Source organism: Dasypus novemcinctus, chromosome 28, assembly GCF_030445035.2.
Source record: "Dasypus novemcinctus isolate mDasNov1 chromosome 28, mDasNov1.1.hap2, whole genome shotgun sequence".
Classification (NCBI taxonomy): Eukaryota; Metazoa; Chordata; class Mammalia; order Cingulata; family Dasypodidae; genus Dasypus; species Dasypus novemcinctus.
The window spans coordinates 21730202-21754326 of NC_080700.1; the positions used below are offsets into that span (position 1 = coordinate 21730202).

Consider the following 24125-nt stretch of genomic DNA (forward strand, 5'->3'; position numbering starts at 1 on the left):
CATATGCAAATATCATCCATATTTGTATTACATGAGGTTTCACTGTTACACAGTCCCATTTTACATTTTTAGCTTTTCTTCTAGAAATATATACATGACCTTAGACTTTCCTTTTCAACCACTGCCACATCCATATAATAGCTCTGCTAGGTACAGACACCATGATGTACTCTCACCATTCGTTTCTAAAGATTATAAACAATCTTTTAACCGGTTCTATACAGATTAACCCTCAGCTTTCCATTCTTTACCCTCATTTTATTTCCTGGTGACCTATGTTCTAATTATTAATTCCATGAGTTTACATAATATATTTAGTTCATAATATCATAGACATACAGTATTTGTCCTTTTGCGTCTGGTTTATTCCACTCAACATAATGTCCTTCAGGTTCATCCATGTTGTCATACCCTACACAACTTCATTTCTTACTGCTGCATAATATTCCATCATGTGTAACACCACAATTTGTTGATCCGTTCATCGGTTGGTGGACACCTGGGTTTTCAGCTTTTGGCTAACATGAATAACGCTGCTATGATCATCAGTGCTGAGATGTCTGTTCATGTCACTGCTCTCTGTTCTTCTGGTTATATACCTAGCAATGATCTTGCTGGGTCCCATGGCAAGTCTATTCACCTTCCTTAGGAACTGCCCAACAGTCCTCCACAGTGGCTGTCCCGTTCTACATTCCCACCAACAGTGAGTAAGTGTTCATGTCTCTCCACACCATCTCCAACATTTACAGTTTACTTTTTAGTGGTGGCTAATCTATTAGGTGTGAAAGGATATCTCATTGTAGTTTTGATTTGTATTTCCCTAATTACTAGTTGAACATTTTTTCATATATTTCTTTGCCATTTGTGTTTCTTCTTTGGACAATTGTCTTTTCAAGTCTTTTGCCCATTTTCAATTGGATTGGTTGTCTTTTTGTTGCTGAGTTGTATGATGAAATAGCTTAGTTTTTATATAAGATACATATTACCAGGAAAAAAACTGGTTTTATCTTGAATAGAATTTGGAATTATGTTTAGAAAGTGTGAAGTGTATTTTATAAAGAATATTAAGGAGATAGAATGATGATACATATTTGGAAGGAATTTCAGTATTGATTCCTATTATAGTTTGCTGTTTTGGAATTGTATTTCTTCTCAGTTTTGTATCATTAAACTTTATGTTATTAGCTTTCCCAGAATTGAAGTTGATCAAAGGAGTAACATTATTTGAGTAGTTGACTGTGGGTAGAGAATTGGCAGGGAGGGTTTCCAGAGTGTTTTGAAGAAGAGGAGCTAATTCCTTTTTGCAGCGTCCTTAGCATCCTTTCCTCTCCCTCCTCCACCTGAGCTCTGCACTGTGGATTTTTTCAGAGAACATAGAAAAACTGACATCCCGTCCTTTTCAGTACTATTAGGCTTTGCCTTATGGGTCATAGGAAGAGATTCCTCCACTCTCTGTTCTCTCTGTGCTTTCTCCAAAAGAGAAGAGACTGAGGCCCTGAAGTTCAAGGCAAGGCTGTGCGTGCTCATTCATCTCTTAAGCTTGTCAGTAACTAGCGGACAATATGTTTTCAGTTTTGTTTGATTTGTATCTTCAGGTCTTTTGCTTTTTTTTAAAACACTTTAATCCAGAAGTGTTTAGTTTTAAACTTCACTTAGTTAGAACCAGTTCTACAGAAACAACACTACCAGTTCTTCCCATGTGGCTGTCCTTGGGGTCATGGACGGGGCAGCAGATGTCACTGTTCCCTTTGAGTAAAATAATCGTTATCTTTGTGAGTTTCCACAAGTGAAAATAAAGGGGAAAGAGTCCCGTGCTGAGGAGGAGACACTGCCATAGAAAAGTTTTACAAAGAGTTTTTAAAAAACCATAAGTAATTTTAATTTACTTAGTATGCTACTGAATATTTCCTGTTTTCATTTTCTTTCATAGGCAAGAGTATAAGTTGGGAGGTACAGCTTGCAAAACTCCTGAATCTGACCCAGAGGATTTTTTAGATGAAACAAATACTGAAAAACTTTATGGCACCTCTCCCCCCAGCACACCTCGACAGATGAAGCGTATGTCAGCCAAACACCAGAGGAGTAATGTGGGGAGGCCTGCCAGTCGCTCCAGTCTGAAAGGTGAGTTGTCTATTTAAAAAGATGTACCTGAGAGTGCATACCACTTTTTGGTACATAATTTTTATATGATATGTAATTATTGGTTGGTTGATCCTTTCTACCATGATGTAATTCCTTTCATTTTAAATTTGATTTTACTGCTGCTGTTAAATTTTATTTGATTTTTTTATTTTGGAATTATTACCATTAGCAGTAATGTTAATAAAGAAGAAAACAATTCTCTAGAGATAGAAAGATTTGTCCTGAATAATTGCTGAAGTCAGTGATGTGAGGAATTTGTGTTCCTTTTAGAATGTGGAAGAGGCCAGCTGTTTCTCAAATTACTCATACTCATCCAAATTGACTCCTGGTTGTATGGGTTAGATAACCTTCTTTTATTCTTTTATACTCTTACACTGGGATTTCTAGGGTCACTCTGGCTAGAAGTGATGTATTGGGAATTTGGGGAGAGGCAGAGACAGGCTCTCTTCCCCAGTGTTCCCTAGCCAGCCTCTCTGAGAGCCAGCGACCCGTGATGCTGCCCTTAGTTTTAGGCCCTGTTTTCTCAGTAAGCACTGTGACTAGTTGGTATCCCACTCCTCGTGACCATGGGTGGAGCCCATTCTCAACTTTGCTCCTCCTTAACCATCCCAAAGCCCAGATAGTATTCTGCTCCAAGAAGCCGTACATTTTCTCTGCTATTTACTGCTTTCTCCTAGCAATTCACACCTTTCCTTTTCTAAGGTGGATGAGCTGAATCCTGCTGAGCCGCTTCCTCATTGCACCCTGTACCAGGCCATGGAAACGCAGGTCACTGAGGCCTTAAGGTTTTAGAGGTTCCTTGTTAACTGTTAATTATAGCAAACCATGTCTTCTAAGAAAGAGCCCATCACTTCCTGGAATTCATCCATTACCTCACAAAATATGAATTTTATTCTTTATCTCTTCTGAGAATTTTCCTTCTATCATATATTCTCACTATTGACATTAAGCTCATTCCCATATCTCCCTTTCTGTAGTCAATGTTCTTTCTTTCCTCTGTCTACATATTGTATTTCTTTCGAATATTAGTCTGTCATGTTTGTAAGTTGTCATGTTCACTGTATCTCAATCATATCCCTTCCTCAAGAAAGAAGAGCAAGAGAAATGTATTTTATTGTATTTTTTTTCTTCAATGAAATCATATCCAAGTAGGAATTCCTAAGCAGTAAAGAGTCCTGATTTTTTTTTTTTAAACTAACTTAATTTTTAGGGGTGTGTTAACCTGTGACCTGTCTTTTGGGACTCATAGCTTTCCATTAAAACTTGTCTTCTTTACTCAATCTTTATCCACTTTCTCAAAGAAAGTTCTCAAATGCTTATAGAAAGTTTCTTATCTAAAAGAGTTATCAGTGAAGCAGCATCTACTGATTCAGTATTAGATGGTTAGTAAATATTTGTTTGCAGTGGTAAAGTGAGAAGATGTGAATGGTACATCTGTTTTTTCTTCACTTGTTTTTCATAATATTTTAGAACAGGGGTTGACAGTGTAATTCCCCCATTTTATAGATTGAGAAACTGAAGCCCAGGGTTGTTTGTTTTTTTAATATGTTTTTTATTTTTAAAAGATACATAAATCACACAATGTCATATTAAAAAATGTAGGAGGTCCCCAGACCTCCCACTTTTCCCACATCCGCGACTTCTTTCATCAGTGTGGTACATTCATTGCATTTGATGAATACATTTTGGAGCACTGCTGCACCACATGGATTATAGTTTACATTGCAGTTTACACTCTGCCCCGGTACATTCAGTGGGTTATGGCAGGATATATAATATCTTGCATCTGTCCCTGCAGTATCATTCAGGACAACTCCGAGTTCCAGAAATGCCCCCATATCACACGTCTTTTTCCCTTTCCCTGCCTTCAGCAACTCCAGTGGTCACTGTCTCCACATCAGTGGTGATATTTCTCCCATTACTAGAGTCACAATAATTCTATAGTATAATACCAGTAAGTCCACGTTTTATTCCTCCATCCTGAGGACCCTGGAATGGTGGTGCCCACTCCACCTCTCAGTTGAGAGGGGACTTTGATCCCACATGGCTGGTGGATGGGACTCTTGTGCCCGCAGCTCTAGACTATCTTGGTTCCTCGGCGTGGTGATTGTCCATCCTCACCTCCCTGTTCGCTGACCTGGGTAAGTCCAACGAACTAGAGAGTAGGTGCTACAACTCTGCTGAGGCTCAGGGCGCAGCTGGCACATGGACAGTCCAGAGATTCAAGTCTCCTGAAGCCCAGGGTTTAAAGCAACTTCTTTTAGGCCAGATGTTTCGAGATAGTGGCAGGATTATCTTTGGAACTAGTTCTCCTGGCATGCAATTTGAAGTTTGTTGAAGTATAGGCACCAGGGTTCAGTTTATCTGGATGCAGTACTTGAGTTGACTGTGCTACCTTCACCAGTCAGTCTGACAGCTAGTTACTGGGTACTTGTTGAGCTCTTTCTGTCCTTCTGGGCTCTGTGGGACTTAGAAGGAAAAAGGATTGCAGATTTTCCTCCTTAACTTCTTTTCGTTGTTGATTTCATAAAGTTATAGCGTTTTCAAGCTGGAAGGGATCTGAGAGACCGTTCACTCCAGTTTCTGCCACTTTCAGGTAAAGGAGCTAATGTTTCAAGGACATTTTGACTTGTACCCATCTAATAGTACACCTGGGACACTAGAATTCTTAATAGCTAGCTCTTTTTTCTTATTGTAAATGATTATATGTTTATTGTAGGACATTTAGAAAATACAGATGAAAAGAAAATAAAAAGCAGCCATAACCTCAGTACACAGAAATAACTTTTTTTTTTTAACATCTTAGAATGTAACTTTACATATATTTATGTGGCCATACTCTATTATTTTATAACCTACTTCTTTTTTACTTAATGTTTTATCAACTTTATGTCATAGGATAACCTGTATAACCTGAATTTAAATTTAAATGATTGCTATATCATTTGTAGCAGCAACTCATACTTATTAGTAACATTTATTGAGTGCTTAACACCTGGAAGGAATTATCTTTTAAATGTTATCATAACCTGATTAAGTCCTTTATAATATCCATATTACAACTGTGAGGAACCTGAACACCAGTGTTTTTTAGTTTTAAATGCTCCTGTCATGCATATATTAGAATGTAGTTTCACAGTTTGGCATCTGATGCATTATTTCTTGCCAAAATTCTTGTTCATGAATATCAAGAAGAATATAAATGAAAACATGTAAACGAAACACACCCATGTTGGGCAAGTGGGGCATTTTAATATGTAATATTCAGTAATATGGTATTTGTGTAGTAATGGTATAACAGTTCTTGAAAACTTAACTTTCAGAATATAACTGTATAGTAAGGTGAACAAGAGTAAAAACTCACTTGCCAGATTGCCTGGATTCTAATTCTGGATCTACTACCATCTATATATGCATACCTCAAGCCTCATTTTCTTTATCTGTAAAATAAATCACCTGCCTCATAGTGTTATTGTGAGGAACATGTGCTCAGTAAATATTTGCTATCATCCTTATTATTATAAACCAAAGATTTCTTTTCCAACATATGTTAATTTTTTTCTTGCATTAACTTTTTTTTTTTAAGGATTTATTTTGTGTATTTATTTCTCCCCACCCCTTTGTTATTTGCATTCACTGTGTCTGTTGTGTGCTCATCTTCCTTTTAGGAGGCACTGGGAACCAAGAAGGGAGGTGCTTGATTGCTTGAACCACCTCCACTCCCTGTTTTGTTGTGTCTTCCATTATGCTTTCCTCCTTGTGTGTCTTTTTGCATCATCTTCTTGCGTCAGCTCGCTGCACCAACCCTTTGCATCAGCTCATCTTCTTAAGGAGGCACCGGGAACTGAACTTGGGACCTCTCATGTGGTAGGTAGGGTCTCAGTTGCTTGAGCCACATCCACTTCCCTCTTGCCTTAACTTCTAAAGCAAAATTAAATAATCATATCATTTATATATCCTTATTAATATTGGATTAAATCCCAATATAATTAGAATTAGGCTGAGATTAAAGTTGCATAGCTACTGGAGTTGGAACTCCAGTCTGTCCTGCTTGGATTATAAGTTTTTTTGTAGCTTTTCCCAGCTCTTTTTCTTTGTTCTTAAAATATATGCTGCTACTAGTTGCTTTTTGGTTAAGTGTTCTCTCTCCTGCCCTCTCTTCCTTCTGCTTTCTCTCTTTCCTTTCTTCTACGCTCTTCCCCACTTTTTCTTCCTGTCTTCACTTCCTTCTTTCCTTCCCTTCATCCTTTCCTTTCTTATTTCTTCATCATTTTTTTCTCCTGAGTGCTTCCATAGGCCATGTATTGTTTTAGATGATGAATAAAACCAAGTCCCATCTCTAGTAAGAAGTACAGAAATCAACAGGCAGTTACATTATAATGTGGCAAGAGCTGGGATGGAGAGTAGAGGCCACTGTGGGAACGTACAGGAGAGGGTGTTAAGAAGACCTGGGGTGGGAAATACTTCTGGAACAAATGACATTTGTGCTGTGATCTGGAGGCTGAGTCAGGGAGACCAGTGTTTTGAACTAGCATGTGATTCACAGTAATAGATTGGTCCCTCAGTATTATGAAGAACTTTTTAGAGTTAATTAGATTGGTTCGATTTATTTTAAAAGCTTTCCAGGGATATATGAACTGGTGCGTTATTTTTTCTCACTGCTACAGGCAAAGGCGCTATGAATCATTTTGTTACCTATTAAAGAGTCGAAGTTGGGCTCGTCTTTTTAAAAGTCACCAATAAAATTTACATTTTTCTGGTTATTTATTTCTGTTTACAACTAACCTCCCCCAAACTTAGTGATATTAAAGGCCAACTTCTTTATCGTGCTGTAGGTCAGGAATTCAGGCAGGACACAGCTCATCTCTGCCCATGATGCCTTCGCCCTTAGCTGTGTTGGCTCTTCTGGCTGCAGATGGAAGGCTTGGCTTGACGGTGGCACTGTGCCTGGAGCCTCCAGGCTCTGATGGGCCTAAAACCTCTAGGAAGGTTCCTTCACTCACGTGTCTGGCACCCGGGCTGGGATGGCAAGAGCTGAGGTCTGGTTGGCATTTTTTCTGTCCATGTGACCTTACACATAGTTAGCCTGGGCTTTTCCACAGCATGCCAGCTCCAAGGTAGTAGAACTTATTGCATGGCAACTGGCTTTCCTCAGAACAGCATTTAATGGGTAAGGGTGGGAGTGGCAAGACTTCTTATGACTTAGCCTTAGAAGTCACACAGCATAATTTCTGCTGCATTCTTTGATTACACAGGACTAGTCCAGATTCACCGTGGAGGGGACCGCACAGGACATGGGCTTCTGGAGGTGTGGGTCATCACTGTCTTGGGACAGTACTTTTTATGTGCATTCATTGTGAAGCCTTGGAAATCTAATGTCTGGATATACAATCTCTGCTCCCTCCAATCCCTTGCCCATAAATGCAAACATATCAAAAGTATCCCTGGAGAAATACGAGGACACCAAAGGGCAGTGGAGGGACCTATAGATTGAATATCATTTCTTTAGTGATGGTAACTGTTGCTATGAAATGACTTTATGGATATGATTCTTGGAATATTTATATCATCATTGGACTCAGAGTAACTTTACTAATACCATGGGTTTATTGTTTTTTATAATTGAAAATTCTGATCTTGAGAAAATTGGTGGTTGTAATTGTGGTACATATGTGTAATTGGAAAATGACTCTTATTGAGATTATTTGATGAAATTATAATGCTGCATTCCTGTAAACCTTTATCAATAATATGTTGTGATGGTAAAGATACAAATGAGAAATCAGAGAAAGAACCTTGTTACCAAGAAGAACACCTGTACAATAAGCTCTTTATTTCGTAAAGATGAGAGAGATGCCTTCCATACAGTGCCCAGAGCAGTGTTTGATTGGGTGATTGGGAGAAGGCACAAGTATACTTTAAAAAGGGCACTGCTTCTCTAGTGGGACCAACTTCACCTAAAGTTGATACTTACTATTTTATTGAGAAAATGTCTTTTATTTAGGTGTTGCCTAAAAATCAGTTTTGTGTAAAGAGCATGGGAAAATTACTATTTTATGATTTTTTACTGTATATATAGAAAACAAAATATACTTTCACAATCAACTTTCCATAATCACTAAAGAACTTTTTTTTATCCTTATGGCTTATTTTTTTCAAAAAACTTTTCGTATTTCCCTATTCTTTGAAGTTATTATGTTTGTTTTTTTCTTTTCTCTTCTCCTTAGTTTTGAAACTTTACTTTTTGTTCATTCAAAAACTGGGTTGGGGGAAACGGACTTTGGCCCAGTGGTTAGGGCGTCCGTCTACCACATGGGAGGCCCGCGGTTCAAGCCCGGGGCCTCCTTGACCCGTGTGGAGCTGGCCCATGTGCAGTGCTGAATTGCGCAAGGAGTGCCGCGCCACGCAGGGTGTCCCCCGCGTAGGGGAGCCCCACGCGCAAGGAGTGCACCCATAAGGAGAGCCGCCCAGAACGAAGGAGGGAGCAGCCTGCCCAGGAATGGCGCCACCCACACTTCCCGTGCCGCTGACGACAACAGAAGCGGACAAAGAAACAAGAAACAAGACGCAGCAAAAAGACACAGAAAACAGACAACCGGGGGGAGGGGAGGGGAATTAAATAAAAATAAAAAATAAATCTTTAAAAAAAAAAAACTGGGTTGGACCATCAACTCCTTGATGTAGCTATGTATCAGATACCTCATTTACAGTAAATGAGGTTTATAGCTTACTTTAATTTCCAAGTTTATAACTTATCTTGAACAATTACTCTCGATTATTTCTGTCTTTACTGAATTCCTTGGTTTTTTAACAGAATTGAGATAATAAACAATATCAGGTACTAGCAAAGACCTTGGGAAATGGCAGCTTTCGTACCAAGCTGGTGGAAGTGTAAATTGACTCATTGGGGAATAACTTGTTAAAACAGTCAAATTGAGGATGGGTGTCTTAGTTTCTAGGCTGATATGACAGACGCACAGTGGGTAGTTTATGGACTGGTGGTCTCAGAGGTTAGAAGGCTTGCTTCCTGCTGGGTTGGTAGCCTTCTGGCTGGCTGACTGGCGGTCCTTGGGTTCCTGGATTTCCTTTACCTGGCAGTGTCCTCTCATTTCTCTTCATAAAGCCTCCAGTAATAGGATTGAGGCCCATCCTTATTCAGCTGGGCTCCATCTTAATGAAAGATAACCTTTTCAAAAGGTCCTCTTTAAAATGGGTTCATATCCACAAGAATGAATTAAGATTAAGAACATTTTTTGGGGTGTGGCGTGGGATGTTGCATAATTCAGCCTACCACAACGGGTATGTCCTTGACCCAGCAAATGCGCTTCTGGGAATAGACTACATAGAAGTTCCTCCTACAAATGGACACAAGAAGTCCTGCATTAAGATTTGTGGAGTCATTCATTGTTTATATTTTCCATGCATAATATACAAATTTGTAATAATCAGAAGGGATTAAAAGAAATCTGTCGAATCATTTGCGCCTGAGAAAGGGAGGAAAGGAATGGGAGGAGCACAAGATGAGGTCAACATTGCCTGCAGTGTTTTATTTCTTTTGAAACACTTGCCAATTAGATGTTAAACTGTATTTTACCTAATTTTTGCATTTTCCTAATTTTGTTTTCCTGAGAATGTTAAAGATACTTTTTGTTTTCAGCTACTAACTTGTGCTTTTTTCCAGCTGTAAGACATGTAATAACAATGTTACCAAAGAAAGGAGTGTGACACCTGATTAATTTAACCTACCAATTTAGCTCTTGAATTAACTCATTAATCAGGCTTGATTTCACACTTAAATGAATAACATTTAACTGTGGTGTTATTTAAGATTATATTTTTGGATAATGGTAAATCACTACCAAATTACATCAGTTAAAATGTTCATTTTTGGACAGTTATTAGCCAAACAGCTGTTTGTTCTTAAGGTTGTTTTAAGAGAATGTCAATTTTTTTTTTTCTTTTTAACAGCAGAATGAAGTAAATCCAGTTTATCTCATAGTTTAAGTAGGCTAAGTGAAAATTTAAAAGACATCCAGGCTGCTGCCCATTTCAGATTGAATCCTAGTTGATAATCTTTTCTATCAGCTCCATTTTGGAGCATTATTATAATCCTTCTATTGCAGGATTATATTTGCAAATGTCTCATTTATTTCAGAATTTGTACAGATGAACATTAATCTTAACCATTGTTAGCAAAAATAATTAGCATGGTTTTTTTAGAAGACTATAATACTGCTATAAAAATGAGTTGATAAAAATGATTGCAAGTTATATTCAATCCATGTAGCTGGATTCATTGTTAAACATAGTGGATTTAAATCTGTATTTCAGTTAGTTTATTTGTCTGTTTAAGGGGGTCAGTATCTTAATTCTATTAGAGCTATCAGATCTCTTAATTTACTTGTAATGTGTTTGAAGAATTTGTATGAGGAGTAAGTAGAATATCAGTTCTGCTGAAGTTTATTGCAGATAGCTCTTTAATCTACCTGACCACGTTCATTACATTAGTTTATATAAACCTACATGATATAATTCCCAACTTGCCTTACTGGACACACTTAAACGATTATATGTCACAATATGCTGAAAATGAACTAACGATTGATTGATTGAGGGTGCCATAGTCAACCCCATTGCATTTTGCTTATGCTCCTCATTTACTCCATCAGCACATTCTGTTGGTTTGACATTCAGAATGCTTCTACCTTCATCACCTCTACTGCTCTGCCCCATTCCACATACCAGGACCCGCTGATTGGGTCATACGGTAGTCTCACAGTGGTCTTTCATAGCAGGCTGAAGGATCCTGTTAGATTTTAGGTCAGATCATGGCACTTCTCTGTACACCGTTCTTGGCCTCCTATCTCACTGAAAAGTAAAAGCTGAAGTTTTCACAGTGGCTACAGGGCTCTTAGGTCTCCCCTTTACCTTTCTGCACTTGTCTTCTGCTCTCCCTCTTGCTCTTTGTAACTGACCACGTGAGCCTTGTTGCTGTTTCTTGACCATGTCGGGCACACACCTCTTCCTCCCTTTGCCTGCAACACTCTTCATGCACGTTTTCTCTCACCACCTTCAGGTCTTTGCTCAGATGTCACCTTCTTAATGAGACTTACCACACTAGTAAAATACATCCTCCCAGTCATTCTTTCCTGCTTTATGTTTCTCCATTGCTCTTGTCTAACATACAGTATGCTTACTCATCTATTTTGATATTGTGTCATCCACATTGGAGCTCAGGCCAAGGAGGATAGGAGTCCTTGTTTTGTTTACAGATATATTTTCAGTGCATAGGATGGTGCCTGGTACATAGTAGTTTCTCAAAAGATATTTAAGTGAATTCATTCTATGTTAAAGTTGGATTCCTGTGTTTGTTGAGGAAATAATTGTTTTTACATAGCATCTTCAAGATCTTGAAACCAAACCTTTCTTTAGATGAAGAAATTTAAACCCATGTAGATTAAATGATTTGACCAGAATCATAGTGCCCCTGCTTACTAATTCTTAGATCCTGATCTTTTCTATCCTCTGATAGCCCATGTTATATAGTACGATTTGAAGTCACTTCTCATTCATTGAGTGTGGTTCTCCATTTTTAATAAATTTCAAATGAGAGGTTTATCTTCAAAGTTTATTAGTAAGAAAATGTTCTGCTCCCTACATATCATGATGAATCTGCAAGAAAAAAGAACACACTTAAAATTCGTATGTTTTTATAAACATGTGAGTTTCACTAGACTGTGTCAACCAAAATTCCCATCTTATTGACTTTGGAAATATTGGAGAATGTCTTCTTTCTCCGTTTAGATTCCTAGAGATTCCCAACAGTAGCATCATCTCAGAATGCTTTACTGTGCATATGCCAAAGGCCTGAACAGTGGGACTGTGGTCCTTGCCAGATGCTTTTTTTTTTTTTGATAGTTTGTATTAGTTTACTTGTGTTTCAATTATTTTTTAAGCCCCCCCCCCGCAGCTTTTTGTGTGTGTGCTGTCTGCTCTGTGTCCATTCGCTGTGCATTCTTCTGTTTATTTTATTTTATTTATTTCCCTCTCCCTCTCCTTGTGGCTTACTTGCTGTCTGCTCTCTGTGTCCTTTGCTGCACTCTTCTGCGTTTTTTTGCTTGTCTCCCTTTTTGTTGCATCATCTTGCTGAGTCGGCTCTCTGCGGTGCTTGCAGGCCAGGCGGCACTCCGCAGCGTGTGGGCGAGCCTGCCTTCACAAGGAGGCCCCAGGATGTGAACCCAGGGCCTCTCCCATATGGTAGACAGAAGCACAACTGATTGAGCCACAGCCTCTTCCCTTGCCAGGTGCTTTTCTATCTGTCCATCTGTTTCTCTAAACCTCACACTTAGAGAGTAGACTTTCATTTCTTGATTGCATGGGGAGACTTCTGTTGTACTTTTTCATCTCTCCTACCAAGGAAACCTACTAATCTTTCTAAACAAGGAAAATAGACAAGGTTTCTCTGCAGACTGCCGTCACCATTATGCTGGAGGCAAGAGTGGAGTCTGGGGTGAACCATTATTGCAAGAGGAAGTTGATCCTTGGAGGAGTCTGTGGAGTACATTTGTACATTGGAACTTGATCTTCTGAATTGCTGACTCTGAGAAGGTGTAGGAGGAGTCGAGCTTATGATCCAGCGTGGTCTGGATCATCTAGAATCTAGATGATCTAGATTCTAGGTATAGATAAAGAGAAATTTCAATATTAAGAAATATTTTATTTGCTTAGCAAAAGAGAAAATGAATGAAACACGTTGTCCCTATTATTGGAGTTTTAAAATATTTGTTCCAGAAGTTGTAACCATAATTTTGATTACTTGTTGGGTATTGTCAGTTGCATTTTCAATTGTGATTTCTAATTCACAATGATCTAACTGAAATTATTTTATCTCCTTCCCCCTTCCTTACATTGACTCCCCCCCTTTTTTTTGTTAATTATTTTTAATTTTTTAAAAGATTCTTAGATTACATAAATGTTACATAAAAAATGTAGGGGCTTCCCATATGTCCTACTCCCTACCCTCCCACACTTTCCCACATTAACAACCTCCTTCATTAGTGTCGTATACTTGATAAAATGGAGGAACACATACTGGAGCACTGCCACTAAGTGTTGATTAGTTTACATTATAGTTTAAACTCTCTCCCACACACTTTTGTAAGTTATGACAAGATATGTAATGCCTGTATCTGTCACTGCAACATCATTCAGGACAATTCTGATGTCCTAAAAATGCCACCATGTTACATCTATTTTTTTTTTAAAGATACTTAGGTTACATAAAAAATATAGGGGATTCCCATATGCCCCACTTCCCACACTTCCCACATTTTCTCACATTAACAACATTCTTCATTAATGTGGTACATTCACTGCAATTGATGAACACAATTTGGAGAATTGCCACTAAGTATAGATTAACGTTTACATTGTGGTTTACACTCTCTCCTTCCAAATTCTGTATGTTATGGCAAGATATATAATGGCCTGTATCTGTCACTGTAATTTCATTCAGGACAATTCCAAGTTCTGAAAATGCCATATTACACCTGTTTTTCCCTCTCCCTGCCATCAGAACCTCAAGGGGACACTGCCTCCACATCAAGTCCTGCTACATAGTAACTGTTAAGAAAATCTTATTGTTTTGCATCATCGTTTTTGGCATTTATTTATGATGTGAATTTTGGTGTTCTCCAGAGGCCATGGTGGAGAGAAGACTGGGCTGCTTCTTCCTTCTTCCTAGGAAGAAGAACTAAGCTTTATTTGGCCTTGGGTAGGTCTAAACTTCTGACCCTCAGTTTTCTCAGTGATAAAATGGTGATAACACCTCACAGAGTTGTTTTGAGGATTAAATAGCATAATGAATTCCACAAATTAGTTGCTCAGTTAATGTTGATTGTTCAGGTGGATTGAAAGCTCCTTGAAGATAAAAACCAAGTAATAAACTTCTTTATACACTCAGAGCATCCTGTATCAAATTTTTCTCACAGTAGTTGCTTAATTAAGTTACATCATGAACATTTGTAAGAGAGAATCATAATACTTCTTAAAATCTTAAAAATAGCTTTATTGAGATAGACTTCATAGTGTAATACAACTCATTCAATTAAGGTATGCAGTTCAATGATTTCTAGTATATTCACAAATAAGTACAGCAATCACCACAATTTTAGAACATTTTTACCACCAGAAAGAGGAACTCCATACTCTTTAGCTATCACTTCCTACCCACCCCCCATCATGAATCCATCCTCTCTCTCTATAGATTTGCCTTTTCAAGGCCATTTCACATAAATGGAATCATGTAATATGTGATTCTTAGCTTAATGTTTTCAGGGTTCATCCTTATTGAGGTATGTATCAGTCCTTTATTCTTTTTTTATAGCCAAATATTCCATTGTATAAATATACCACATTATGTTTCATCATTCATCTGTAGATCAACATTTGTTGTTTACAACTTCTGCCTATTGTGAATAGTGCTGCTGTGAACAATGGTGTATAAATATCTGTTTAAGCCCCAGTTTTCAGTTCTTTTAGGTATACAGTTAACCCTCCATATTGCAACTTTCCCCATAGCGGTTTGGATATATCATGGGTCGGCATAAGAAATTAAATGGGAATTTTGGGGGAGTTTCGTGGAAGCCACAGATGACACATGAAGCTAGCAGGTGACAAAGAAAAAGTTTAGAAATTCAGAAATGCATAAAATGTGTGTAGAATATTGTATAATACTTAACCCAAATTTTGCAGTAAGGTACTGTAAACACCCCATAAAAGAAAAAAAAGAACAAATTCAGACCTGTTCTGTGGTACGACAGGAGGGCCAAAAACTTTTACATGGTGTGTTAGTGAGCCGAAGGGGTGCTGATGCAAAGTACCAGAAATCTATTGGCATTTATAAAGGGTATTTATTTGGGACAAACGTTCACATTTGCAAGGCCCTAAAGAGTGCAGCTCAAGGTACCATAACAGATACATTCTTACCCAAGTCGGTTGCTGTGTGTTGAAGCAAGGTGGCAGGCAGTCTCTGCCTGATCTCTCCTTCCTTCTTAAGGCTCCTGGGCCCAGCTTCTCCTGATCTCAGCAGTAGGCTGGCATGGGGCTTGTCTCTCTTCCCAGGGCCACAGAATCGAAGTTTTCTCCTCTTCTGTGTTATGACAGAGTTCTTTCCTTTGACATCTATGGAGTGCTTTCTCTTTTCTTCTGTATCTTTTCCTCTGTCTTCTTGAGTGAGTGCCTGTTTATATCAGTCCACCAAGGGGACAGGGACTTAACCTGAGTTACTTCTTTATACCTCATAGCTGGGATTCTGACAGGAACTGCTTGAATCTGTAGATCATTTTGGGGTCTTTTAACATCTTAAGAATATTAAGTCTTCTGATCTGTGAACATGGAATTTTTTTCCATTTATTTAGATCTTTTATAATTTATTTCAACAATATTTCTTAATTTGGCGTTTTAAGTTATAAATTTTCCTCTAAGCACGTTTTAGCTCATCCCGTAAGTTTTGTTACATTGTATCTTCTTATTCATTTCAAAATACTGTCTAATTTACCATTTGATTTCTTTTGCTTTTTGGTTACTTAGTAGCATGTTGCTTAATTTTGACATATTTGTGGTTGTCCCAAATTTCTTTCTGTCTTTTATTTCTATTTCTATTCCATTGTGCTTGGAGAACATACTTTGTATTATTTCTATCCTTTTACATTTTCATTTTTATGGGCTAGCACACGGTACTGTCTGTCTAGGAGAATAGTCCATGTCCACTTTAGAAGAATGTTTCTCTGCTGTTGTTGAGTGGGGTGATATATAGATGTTTGTTAGGTGCAGCTCATTTCTAGTGTTGTTCACGTCTTCTGTTTCCTTGTTCATCTTTTGTCTAGTTGTTCATAAAAGTTATTTTAATGTGAAAACAGTAGAACAGTTATGTACTCTAATGTTACAGAAGCGGTTTCTGATTTCCCTGGAAGTTGTATGCATCATGCACATGTAGAGAAGGCTCATTAGATTTGTAATTATTTTAGAAATGGAAGATCTTTCCTGTGGCCTGCTTGATTTTCCTCAGTTCGTAGACATGTTTTGATGTGATCTCAGAAAATAACTAATTTTGCTTTTGCTCATGACACACTTCAGAATTAATGCAGTGTGCTTAGTATTATGTTTCTTCCATTTCCATTCGATGACCCTTGTTTTAGTTCTTCCTTCCGTTCTTGTGTCTGTGCTCCTTCTTACTGTAGTTTAGTTAATACCTATAGTTTTCTTTCATGGTACTTGTGCTAATACTTCTTTACTTTCTTTCAGTATCTACAATGTAGCTTTCTTTAATTGGGAATCTTCCTTCACAGATAATTGTCTCTTATGCTCTAGAACCCATCAGTATTTTTCTCTGTACATACACGTCTTTCAAAATGGAAGTGCAGTTGAGACTTTGTGTTGTTATCATATATTGGAATATATGCCACAGGACTTGGTGTCTAGTTCTGGATCTGTTTCTGACTTGCTTGGGCAAAAGACAGCCTCTCTGGACTTGAGTTTCCTCTCCTTAAAAATGAGAGGATTGGATAAAGTGTTGTTTCTCAATATGTGTTCCCCTTCTAGCTTTGTTGATTCAGAGACAGCTGAGATTGCACAGGAATCTGCACTTTAGCTAGGAGACTAAGTGATTCTTCTATATTCTGAAATTTGGTGAAATTTGAGACCCCTGAATTAGAAAATCTCTAAATCACTTTCAGATTGAGTATTGTTGGATACTCTAGTATATCATTGCTCTAATGATCATCTCCCATTTAAAGGTAAAGGTCATACGTTTGCTCATACTCTCATTTGAAAGCTTGAATTTGGACAATACATAGACATACCAATTGCAAGGGCTTGATTTTAAAAATACATTTTTATAGGAATTTAGTTGATTGACTTATATCATGGATTTTTTTTGGTTCATGATAAAGTTTTCGGTTTTTAAAAATTTTTTTTATCCCTTTCATATCCTTCTGATCTAGCAGGAGATATTGGTGATAGGCCAAAGGAAAGAAGTAACTACTCCAGAGTTTTTCTTTAAATGTACTACAGAAATCACACCATTTAATTTTGTAACCACTTGGGAGACCAGGTGTTCCATTAGTTTCACTTAAGTTATTATGAACTTGTTTTGTAGTACTGTAATTTGAACTTGCCATGTAGAACATTCCACGTATCTTACTCCTGCACTTATGATCCATTTTAGTTTTCAGAAACTTTATTTACATTTGACTTTTTGTTAATTGCAAGGGGATTTAGTATTAACAGAAAACTAAAACAAACAAACAAACAAACAAACCTGGGCATTAGTAATGGACTTTTGGGTATTAATAAAAAGTTCCTTGGTCATGCCAAAATAACTAAAGACCAAATGTAAAATGCTTGGGGAAATTCCTTGTCTGAGCCCATAGAGTTTTGCCTGATACCTAATGCTTCTCACATCTGCCCTAAACGATAGGTCCCTTATGATTTTATAGAGACCTGCCTGGTCAACAATTGCTAGAAGGTACTCTTGTGTTTCCCCTCTCTCTCTCTCACAGTTGCTAGACTGCTCTTTAAATCTATTTTAAATTTAAATTACATCATTTTTTTGCGTCAGTCTTGCATTTTTTTGTTTTCTGTTTTTCAAATACAACTTGGTTTTTGTTTTAATTTTGAAAAAAGCTTTTCTGGTCCATCTTGTACCTTTCCCAGTTCATTTCCTTCGCACACACCGTACATCCAAATATGAAAACATTACTTTATATAAACAAGAACATCCCAAAAGGCCCAAAAGGTTGTGTTGGGTACTGTGCCATTTCCTGTGCTGTAACATAGGCTTAATAGGATTTGTACATAATTTGTGAAAGGTAGTTTTCAAGCTTATTGAGATGTCATTCTGTCTATACCAAAAAAAAAAGGGACTGTGGCATTTCTCCCTCCTTAAACCCTTTTAATTGCTAGAATAAAGATCAATACTGAGAGTCTTCATCTCTTAATGTTTTCATCATTTGAAATATTAGACCCCTCATAAAGACACAAATTTTATAGTCCAGTCTTCTGAGGTTATCAAGGTTACCCCAGTTCCTTTCAGTTAACACTTTTCATTGTTAACACTTTTCACTGTTCACTATGATCACATTCAAATTATAAATTGTATGCAGACTTTCTGTGGTTGTTTCAGTAGTAATGCTACATTGTATTCATTTTATAAAGCCTTTTGATATTAGATTCTAAACCCTAAGTTAAAAAAAGATTTGCTTTGCATTATTTAATTATTTCATCTTTCATTTAAAACCATGTATTTGGACACTCGTATTAGCTACTACAGCGTGCTGTTCTGGGTCATTGCTTCTCTTCTGTGAACTTCTCCTTATGATAGGAAGTTCCATTCCTGTCTACTGCTGATTTCCAAATCTCTCTCTCTGGATTTCTCTCCTGAGCTCAGAACCCATATGTTAGTTACCTACAGGCATCATTGCCTGGATATATACACCCATTCAGTTTATCAAATACATTCAGTAGATTAAATATATTAAATATATTCACTGTATTTTAAACTAAATTCTTAATCTTTACCCCCAGTCCTACACAGTGTTTTTCTCTCTTCTATATGAGTTTCATATATATTAGTGTAAAATTTTGTTTCATAACAGTATATATTGATATCTTAATTAAAATATAGTGGAATTAAATTTGGAAGCACTTGTTGTTCTTGCTATCAAAATACCATCCATCAGTTTATTAAAAAATAAAAAAGATTAGTATGTATGTGCTACGTTAATAATAGTATATAGAACCCACAATGTTGAAACAGCAGAGAGAGAGGCTAAGAGTAATTTAAAGAGATGACTGGAAAAACTTTCTTTGTGAATGAGGGCTGCTAAGCATTTATAGCTAGAAACAATAAAATTGTGAAGAAAATTATTTTTAAGTGGACTATATGAAGTTTTAAGGTATTTAAAAAAGCATGAAATGGATTAATGCTACAGATAAAATTCCATCAGTCTTAAAATGTGGCTATGTGTTTAAATAATTTTATATTACATTTAAAATCCTTATAGACAAATTGGTTTACAGTCCTTTTTGGTGGATTGTAAATAAATTAAAAATAAAGTAAATCAAGTTGAATGTGTTCTTCGGAAAATTTGTTTAAAAATCCTTATTTTAAAACGTATTCAGGGAAAACGGACTTGGCCCAGTGGTTAGGGCGTCCGTCTACCACATGGGAGGTTCAAACCCGGGGCCTCCTGACCGGTGTGCAGCTGACCCATGCGCAGTGCTGATGCGTGCAAGGAGTGCCCTGCCACACAGGGGTGTCCTCCGCGTAGGGGAGCCCCACGCGCAAGGAGTGTGCCTCTAAGGAGAGACGCCCAGCGCGAAAGAAAGTGCAGCCTGCCCAAGAATGGCTCCGCCCACACTTCCCATGCTGCTGACGACAACAGAAGCGGACAAAGAAACAAGACGCAGCAAATAGACACCAAGAACAGACAACCAGGGGAGGGGGGGGGAATTAAATAAAATAAATAAATCTTTAAAAAAAATAAAAATAAAAAAAAACTTATTCAGGAAGTGAATTGATTTTAAGCAAACTTTTTTTGGTGATTGAGTTTAGTTAGATTAGTCTGTAACCCATGTAAACGTACCCAATTTCATCAAATCTAAAGACACACTTTATTATGTACTAAGACAAAATGCTACCAAATGATAACACAATGTTTTTAACGTAGAATTTTAGTTTTTTTTAGAATTTGTTGACAGTTCTTTTATACTTGATATTTAGACAGATTTTTATAAATGGTTTGTCACTCACATGAAAAAATATATAAAGAGAAATATAAATGAAATATATTGAATGGTGAATATATTCCTAAAATGTATTCACATCACCACTAATAGTAAATATATTCTCAGTTCAGAGATATCAAAATGTGAAGGAAAAAAAAAAAGTGCATGTCCTAGGTTCAATGAAATAAGTTTTTCTGGAGTCTAGAGGAGAAATTGGGAATGGTGCTGTAGATTTGGGCGTCATTAATGTAAGAAATGGAAGTGAGTAAAACCACTCAGGGACAATAATATAAGAGGAGAAGAAGACCTTAGATTTGGGCTTTGAGAAACATTAACATTTGATGGAATAAGCAAAGTTCCAAGGAGGGTATGTGAAAGGGAGTGGCTTAAGGAGCAAGAGAACCTGGAAACAGTTGTGTCGAGGAAGCAACAGAAGGAAAGAGTTTTGAGAAGGTAGAGGTGGTTAATAGTGTCGAAAATTGCCAAAACAGGAAGGGAGCTATGTGCGTGTGCATGTTTATATGTATGTATGTATGTATACATATATGTATCATTTCAAAGTTTGGGATTAAATTAATAGAACTTCTTACAATTGTTTGAAGGGAAAACTATAATTGCTTTCTTTGCATTAATTTTGAATCATTTTATGTGCCAGTTTATAAAAGCAGGCAAATTATACTAAATTAGTCTCTCTCTCTCTTTCCCTCTCTATATGTCTTCAGTTTTCTAAATGTTAAATTTATAATGTTTTTGCTCATATGTTTGTGGCAAATAAAAAATAAGGAATAACACAAATGAAGATTTACATTTTTATCAGCTGACTTTGTTTTTTTATGAGAATAATCTTGTTCAGTGGGCTATTTGGTAGTATAATTTTAAAGCAAGAAGGTACCTTAAGGGTACTTTGTTCAGTTTATCTCATTTTGCAAATGAGAAGACTGACCCAGAAAACTTTAAATGATTTCTTCGAAGTTAACATGTTAATGGCAAAAACAGGAGTCAAGTGTTTTCTACTCTAGCAGTTCTGTCAGATGTACCGCACTATCAGTCCTTCCTTGAATTGTAGGTGATTGCTTATGGACATTTGATCAAATGCAGTGCAGAGGCAAAGAGCGAATTTCAGGTTAATAGTGGCGAATGTAAGGGAATATAGCAAGTACAGTATTTGCAGAGAAAATAGACAGAATCTTTTTGAAAACTTAAAGAGGAATGTTATGTATAGATTTTGATTCTTTTGATTTTCATGATATGGTATTATTCTTTTTTCTTTTCCAATAACAGCCTGAAAATATAAATACATGTGAATATCAGTTGTGAGAATATTTAGAATAGCTTCATATTTTAGAGTAATATAATTTTTTTTTATGTTTTTAATAGAAAAAATGAATGCACCAAATCAGCCCCCACATAAAGACACTGGAAAAACAGTGGAGAATGTGGAAGAATACAGCTATAAGCAGGAGAAAAAGAACCGGGCGACTCTCAGAACAACAGAGCGAGATCATAAAAAAAATGTTCAGTGCTCATTCATGTTAGACTCAGTGGGTGGGTCTCTGCCAAAAAAACCAATTCCGGATGTGGATCTCCATAAGCCTTACCTCAGCCTCGGCTGTAGCAATGCTAAGCTGCCGGTGTCCGTGCCCGTGCCTATAGCCAGAACTGCACGCCAGACTTCTAGGACTGACTGTCCTGCAGATCGTTTAAAGTTTTTTGAAACATTACGACTTCTGCTAAAGCTTACCTCAGTCTCCAAGAAGAAGGACAGGGAGCAAAGAGGACAAGAAAATACATCTGCTTTCTGGTTTAATCGATCCAACGAACTGATTTGGTTAGAGCTGCAAGCTTGGCACGCAGGACGGACCATTAACGACCAGGACCTCTTTTTATATACAGCCCGTCAAGCCATCCCGGACATTATCAATGAAATTCTCACTTTCAAAGTTAATTATGGGAGCTTTTCCTTTGTTAGAAACGGAGCTAGTTTTAATGGTACTTCCGTAGAAGGGCAGTGCAAAGTTCCCCATGGAGCAAAGACTGTGGGTTACTCAACATATCACGATCATCTCCAACGCCAGCGGGTGTCATTTGAACAGGTGAAGCGGATAATGGAGCTGCTAGAGTACATAGAAGCACTTTATCCATCATTGCAGGCTCTTCAGAAGGACTATGAAAAATATGCTGCAAAGGACTTCCAGGACAGGGTGCAGGCACTCTGCTTATGGTTAAACATCACAAAAGACTTAAATCAGAAATTAAGGATTATGGGCACAGTTTTGGGCATCAAGAATTTATCAGACATTGGCTGGCCAGTGTTTGAAATCCCTTCTCCTCGACCATCCAAAGGCCATGAACTGGAAGATGAGGGAGATGACACAGAAGGAGAATTAAAAGAGTTGGAAAGTAGTACAGATGAAAGTGAAGAAGAACAAATCTCTGGTCTGAATGTACAAGAGATGAGACAACCCATTGAGAACAGTTTTGACATCCAGTCACGGGAGTATTTATCAAAGAAGCTTGAAAGGCTTGAATCTGAGGAAGATTCAGTTGGCTGGGGAACACCAGAATTTGTTACAGAAGCAGGCCTTAGTAGACATTGTTTGACTTCTATTTATAGACCATTTGTGGACAAAGCACTGAAGCAGATGGGGTTGAGAAAGTTAATTTTAAGACTTCACAAACTAATGCATGGTTCCCTGCAGAGGGCACGTATAGCATTGGTAAAGAGTGATCATCCAGTGGAGGTAGGTTTCAAGTAGGCATTACTACAATGTTATATAGTCCCTGTTCCATTATTTATTGTACATTACACTGTCTTGTTTTAATTATTATGTACTTTTTATCTTCCTTATATTTTTAGTTATAATGGTAGTTGTAAATTGCATATTCAAGCATTTCTGTAAGTTACTGTGATAAATGGAAAGGTGGATCTATGAAGCTATGAAATTTAGTGAATTAAGTACAAGATGATATATGGATGGAAAAGTCCATGTAAATATAGGATGAAGGAGGACAGACTAGGTAAAAATAAAGAGGTAAAGCCACAATCATGGTTGACCACAAGCTGAATATGAGTCAGTAAAAAGTTAACAAACTGCTAAAATATTTTTAAATGGATTTCTGGCATCCAAGGTCGCGGATATAGTTGTTTCTCTATTCTTCGCAATCGATTGCTCCCTTTTTTTGAGTTAGCATGTCCAGTTTTGGTCACTGTATTTTAAAGAATTGTGGAGAAATGTAAGAATGATCAAAGAAAAAAAGTATATACTATTTGGCAAGATTAAAATGTTTAGCCTGCATAATAGAAATTTAAGGGAAGGGTTAATTGTTACCCAGTGTGTGTTTTGATAGGTGAGTTTTGTGAGCAGAATTGTCAACTAAAGAGGAAGTGATTGTACAAGTTTGGTTTGATAGTTTGGTATTGCAGAAATTCCTTGCTACAGGAGGTAAAAATAGCAAGGGGAATATTGTTCCTTTTTAAGAGTCTAAAAAAGTACCAGCAATTTTTCTATTCTGATGAATTTGTATGTTCATCTGGTTAAAAGTAAAAGTACCGAGATCTTCAAGATTACTTATACCTGTGATAATCTGTGATTCTCAATTTTAGTAGCATTATGCATACATTTGTGTGCATAGGCGTCTATATGTATGTGGATATATTTTTTTATTTTTTGAACTCTATTTACTATACAGACTGGCTTGCCTTTGAGTCAGAAATGATAGAACAGAAAACACTAAAGTTAGTGTTTCCTATCTGAAGAGAGCCTGAGCTAGTGAGATTTATTTATTTGTTTTTAATCTGATGACCAGATAAAAAATGCTTGCAGGGGAGAGGTCAGGCTTTCACATGAATTTACAGTATTTATAAAATGAATTAATATCTTGTAGCTATACTTTGAGGTGATGTTACTTTGATTATGTGTATCTTGAAAATGAATTTTTATATATACTTTTCTTGAAGAGTAACTTTTTTTTAATAGAACAAGTGAGTGTTTTTCCTTTTAGTCCAGAATGTCTCTTTCATCATTAGATTTTATTATAGCGCAGGCTTCTGAATTGGTAAAGCAAAACTGTAGATATGAAACAAGGGTTTGTCCTATACTTCAGAGGGTGAGTAACTTACTTTTGGTCTACATTTTTGGTTGGAAGGGTTCAATTTGTATCCTCAAGGATACATGTAGGAGTTGGCGTTTAATTTT

At 37.1% G+C, this 24125-nt stretch overlaps 1 protein-coding gene across 4 annotated transcripts in view; it reads left to right on the forward strand.

The window, feature by feature from the left end:
- Window positions 1–24125, forward strand: part of MAP3K4 (mitogen-activated protein kinase kinase kinase 4) — a 145810-nt gene that overhangs the window by 41142 nt on the left and 80543 nt on the right. For all 4 annotated transcript variants that reach the window (XM_004449808.4, XM_004449805.4, XM_012520429.3 and 1 more), the window contains exons 2-3: window positions 1931–2121; window positions 21307–22670. In XM_004449808.4, the coding sequence (XP_004449865.1) occupies window positions 1931–2121; window positions 21307–22670 (1555 nt within the window). The remainder of the gene's footprint in view (window positions 1–1930; window positions 2122–21306; window positions 22671–24125) is intronic.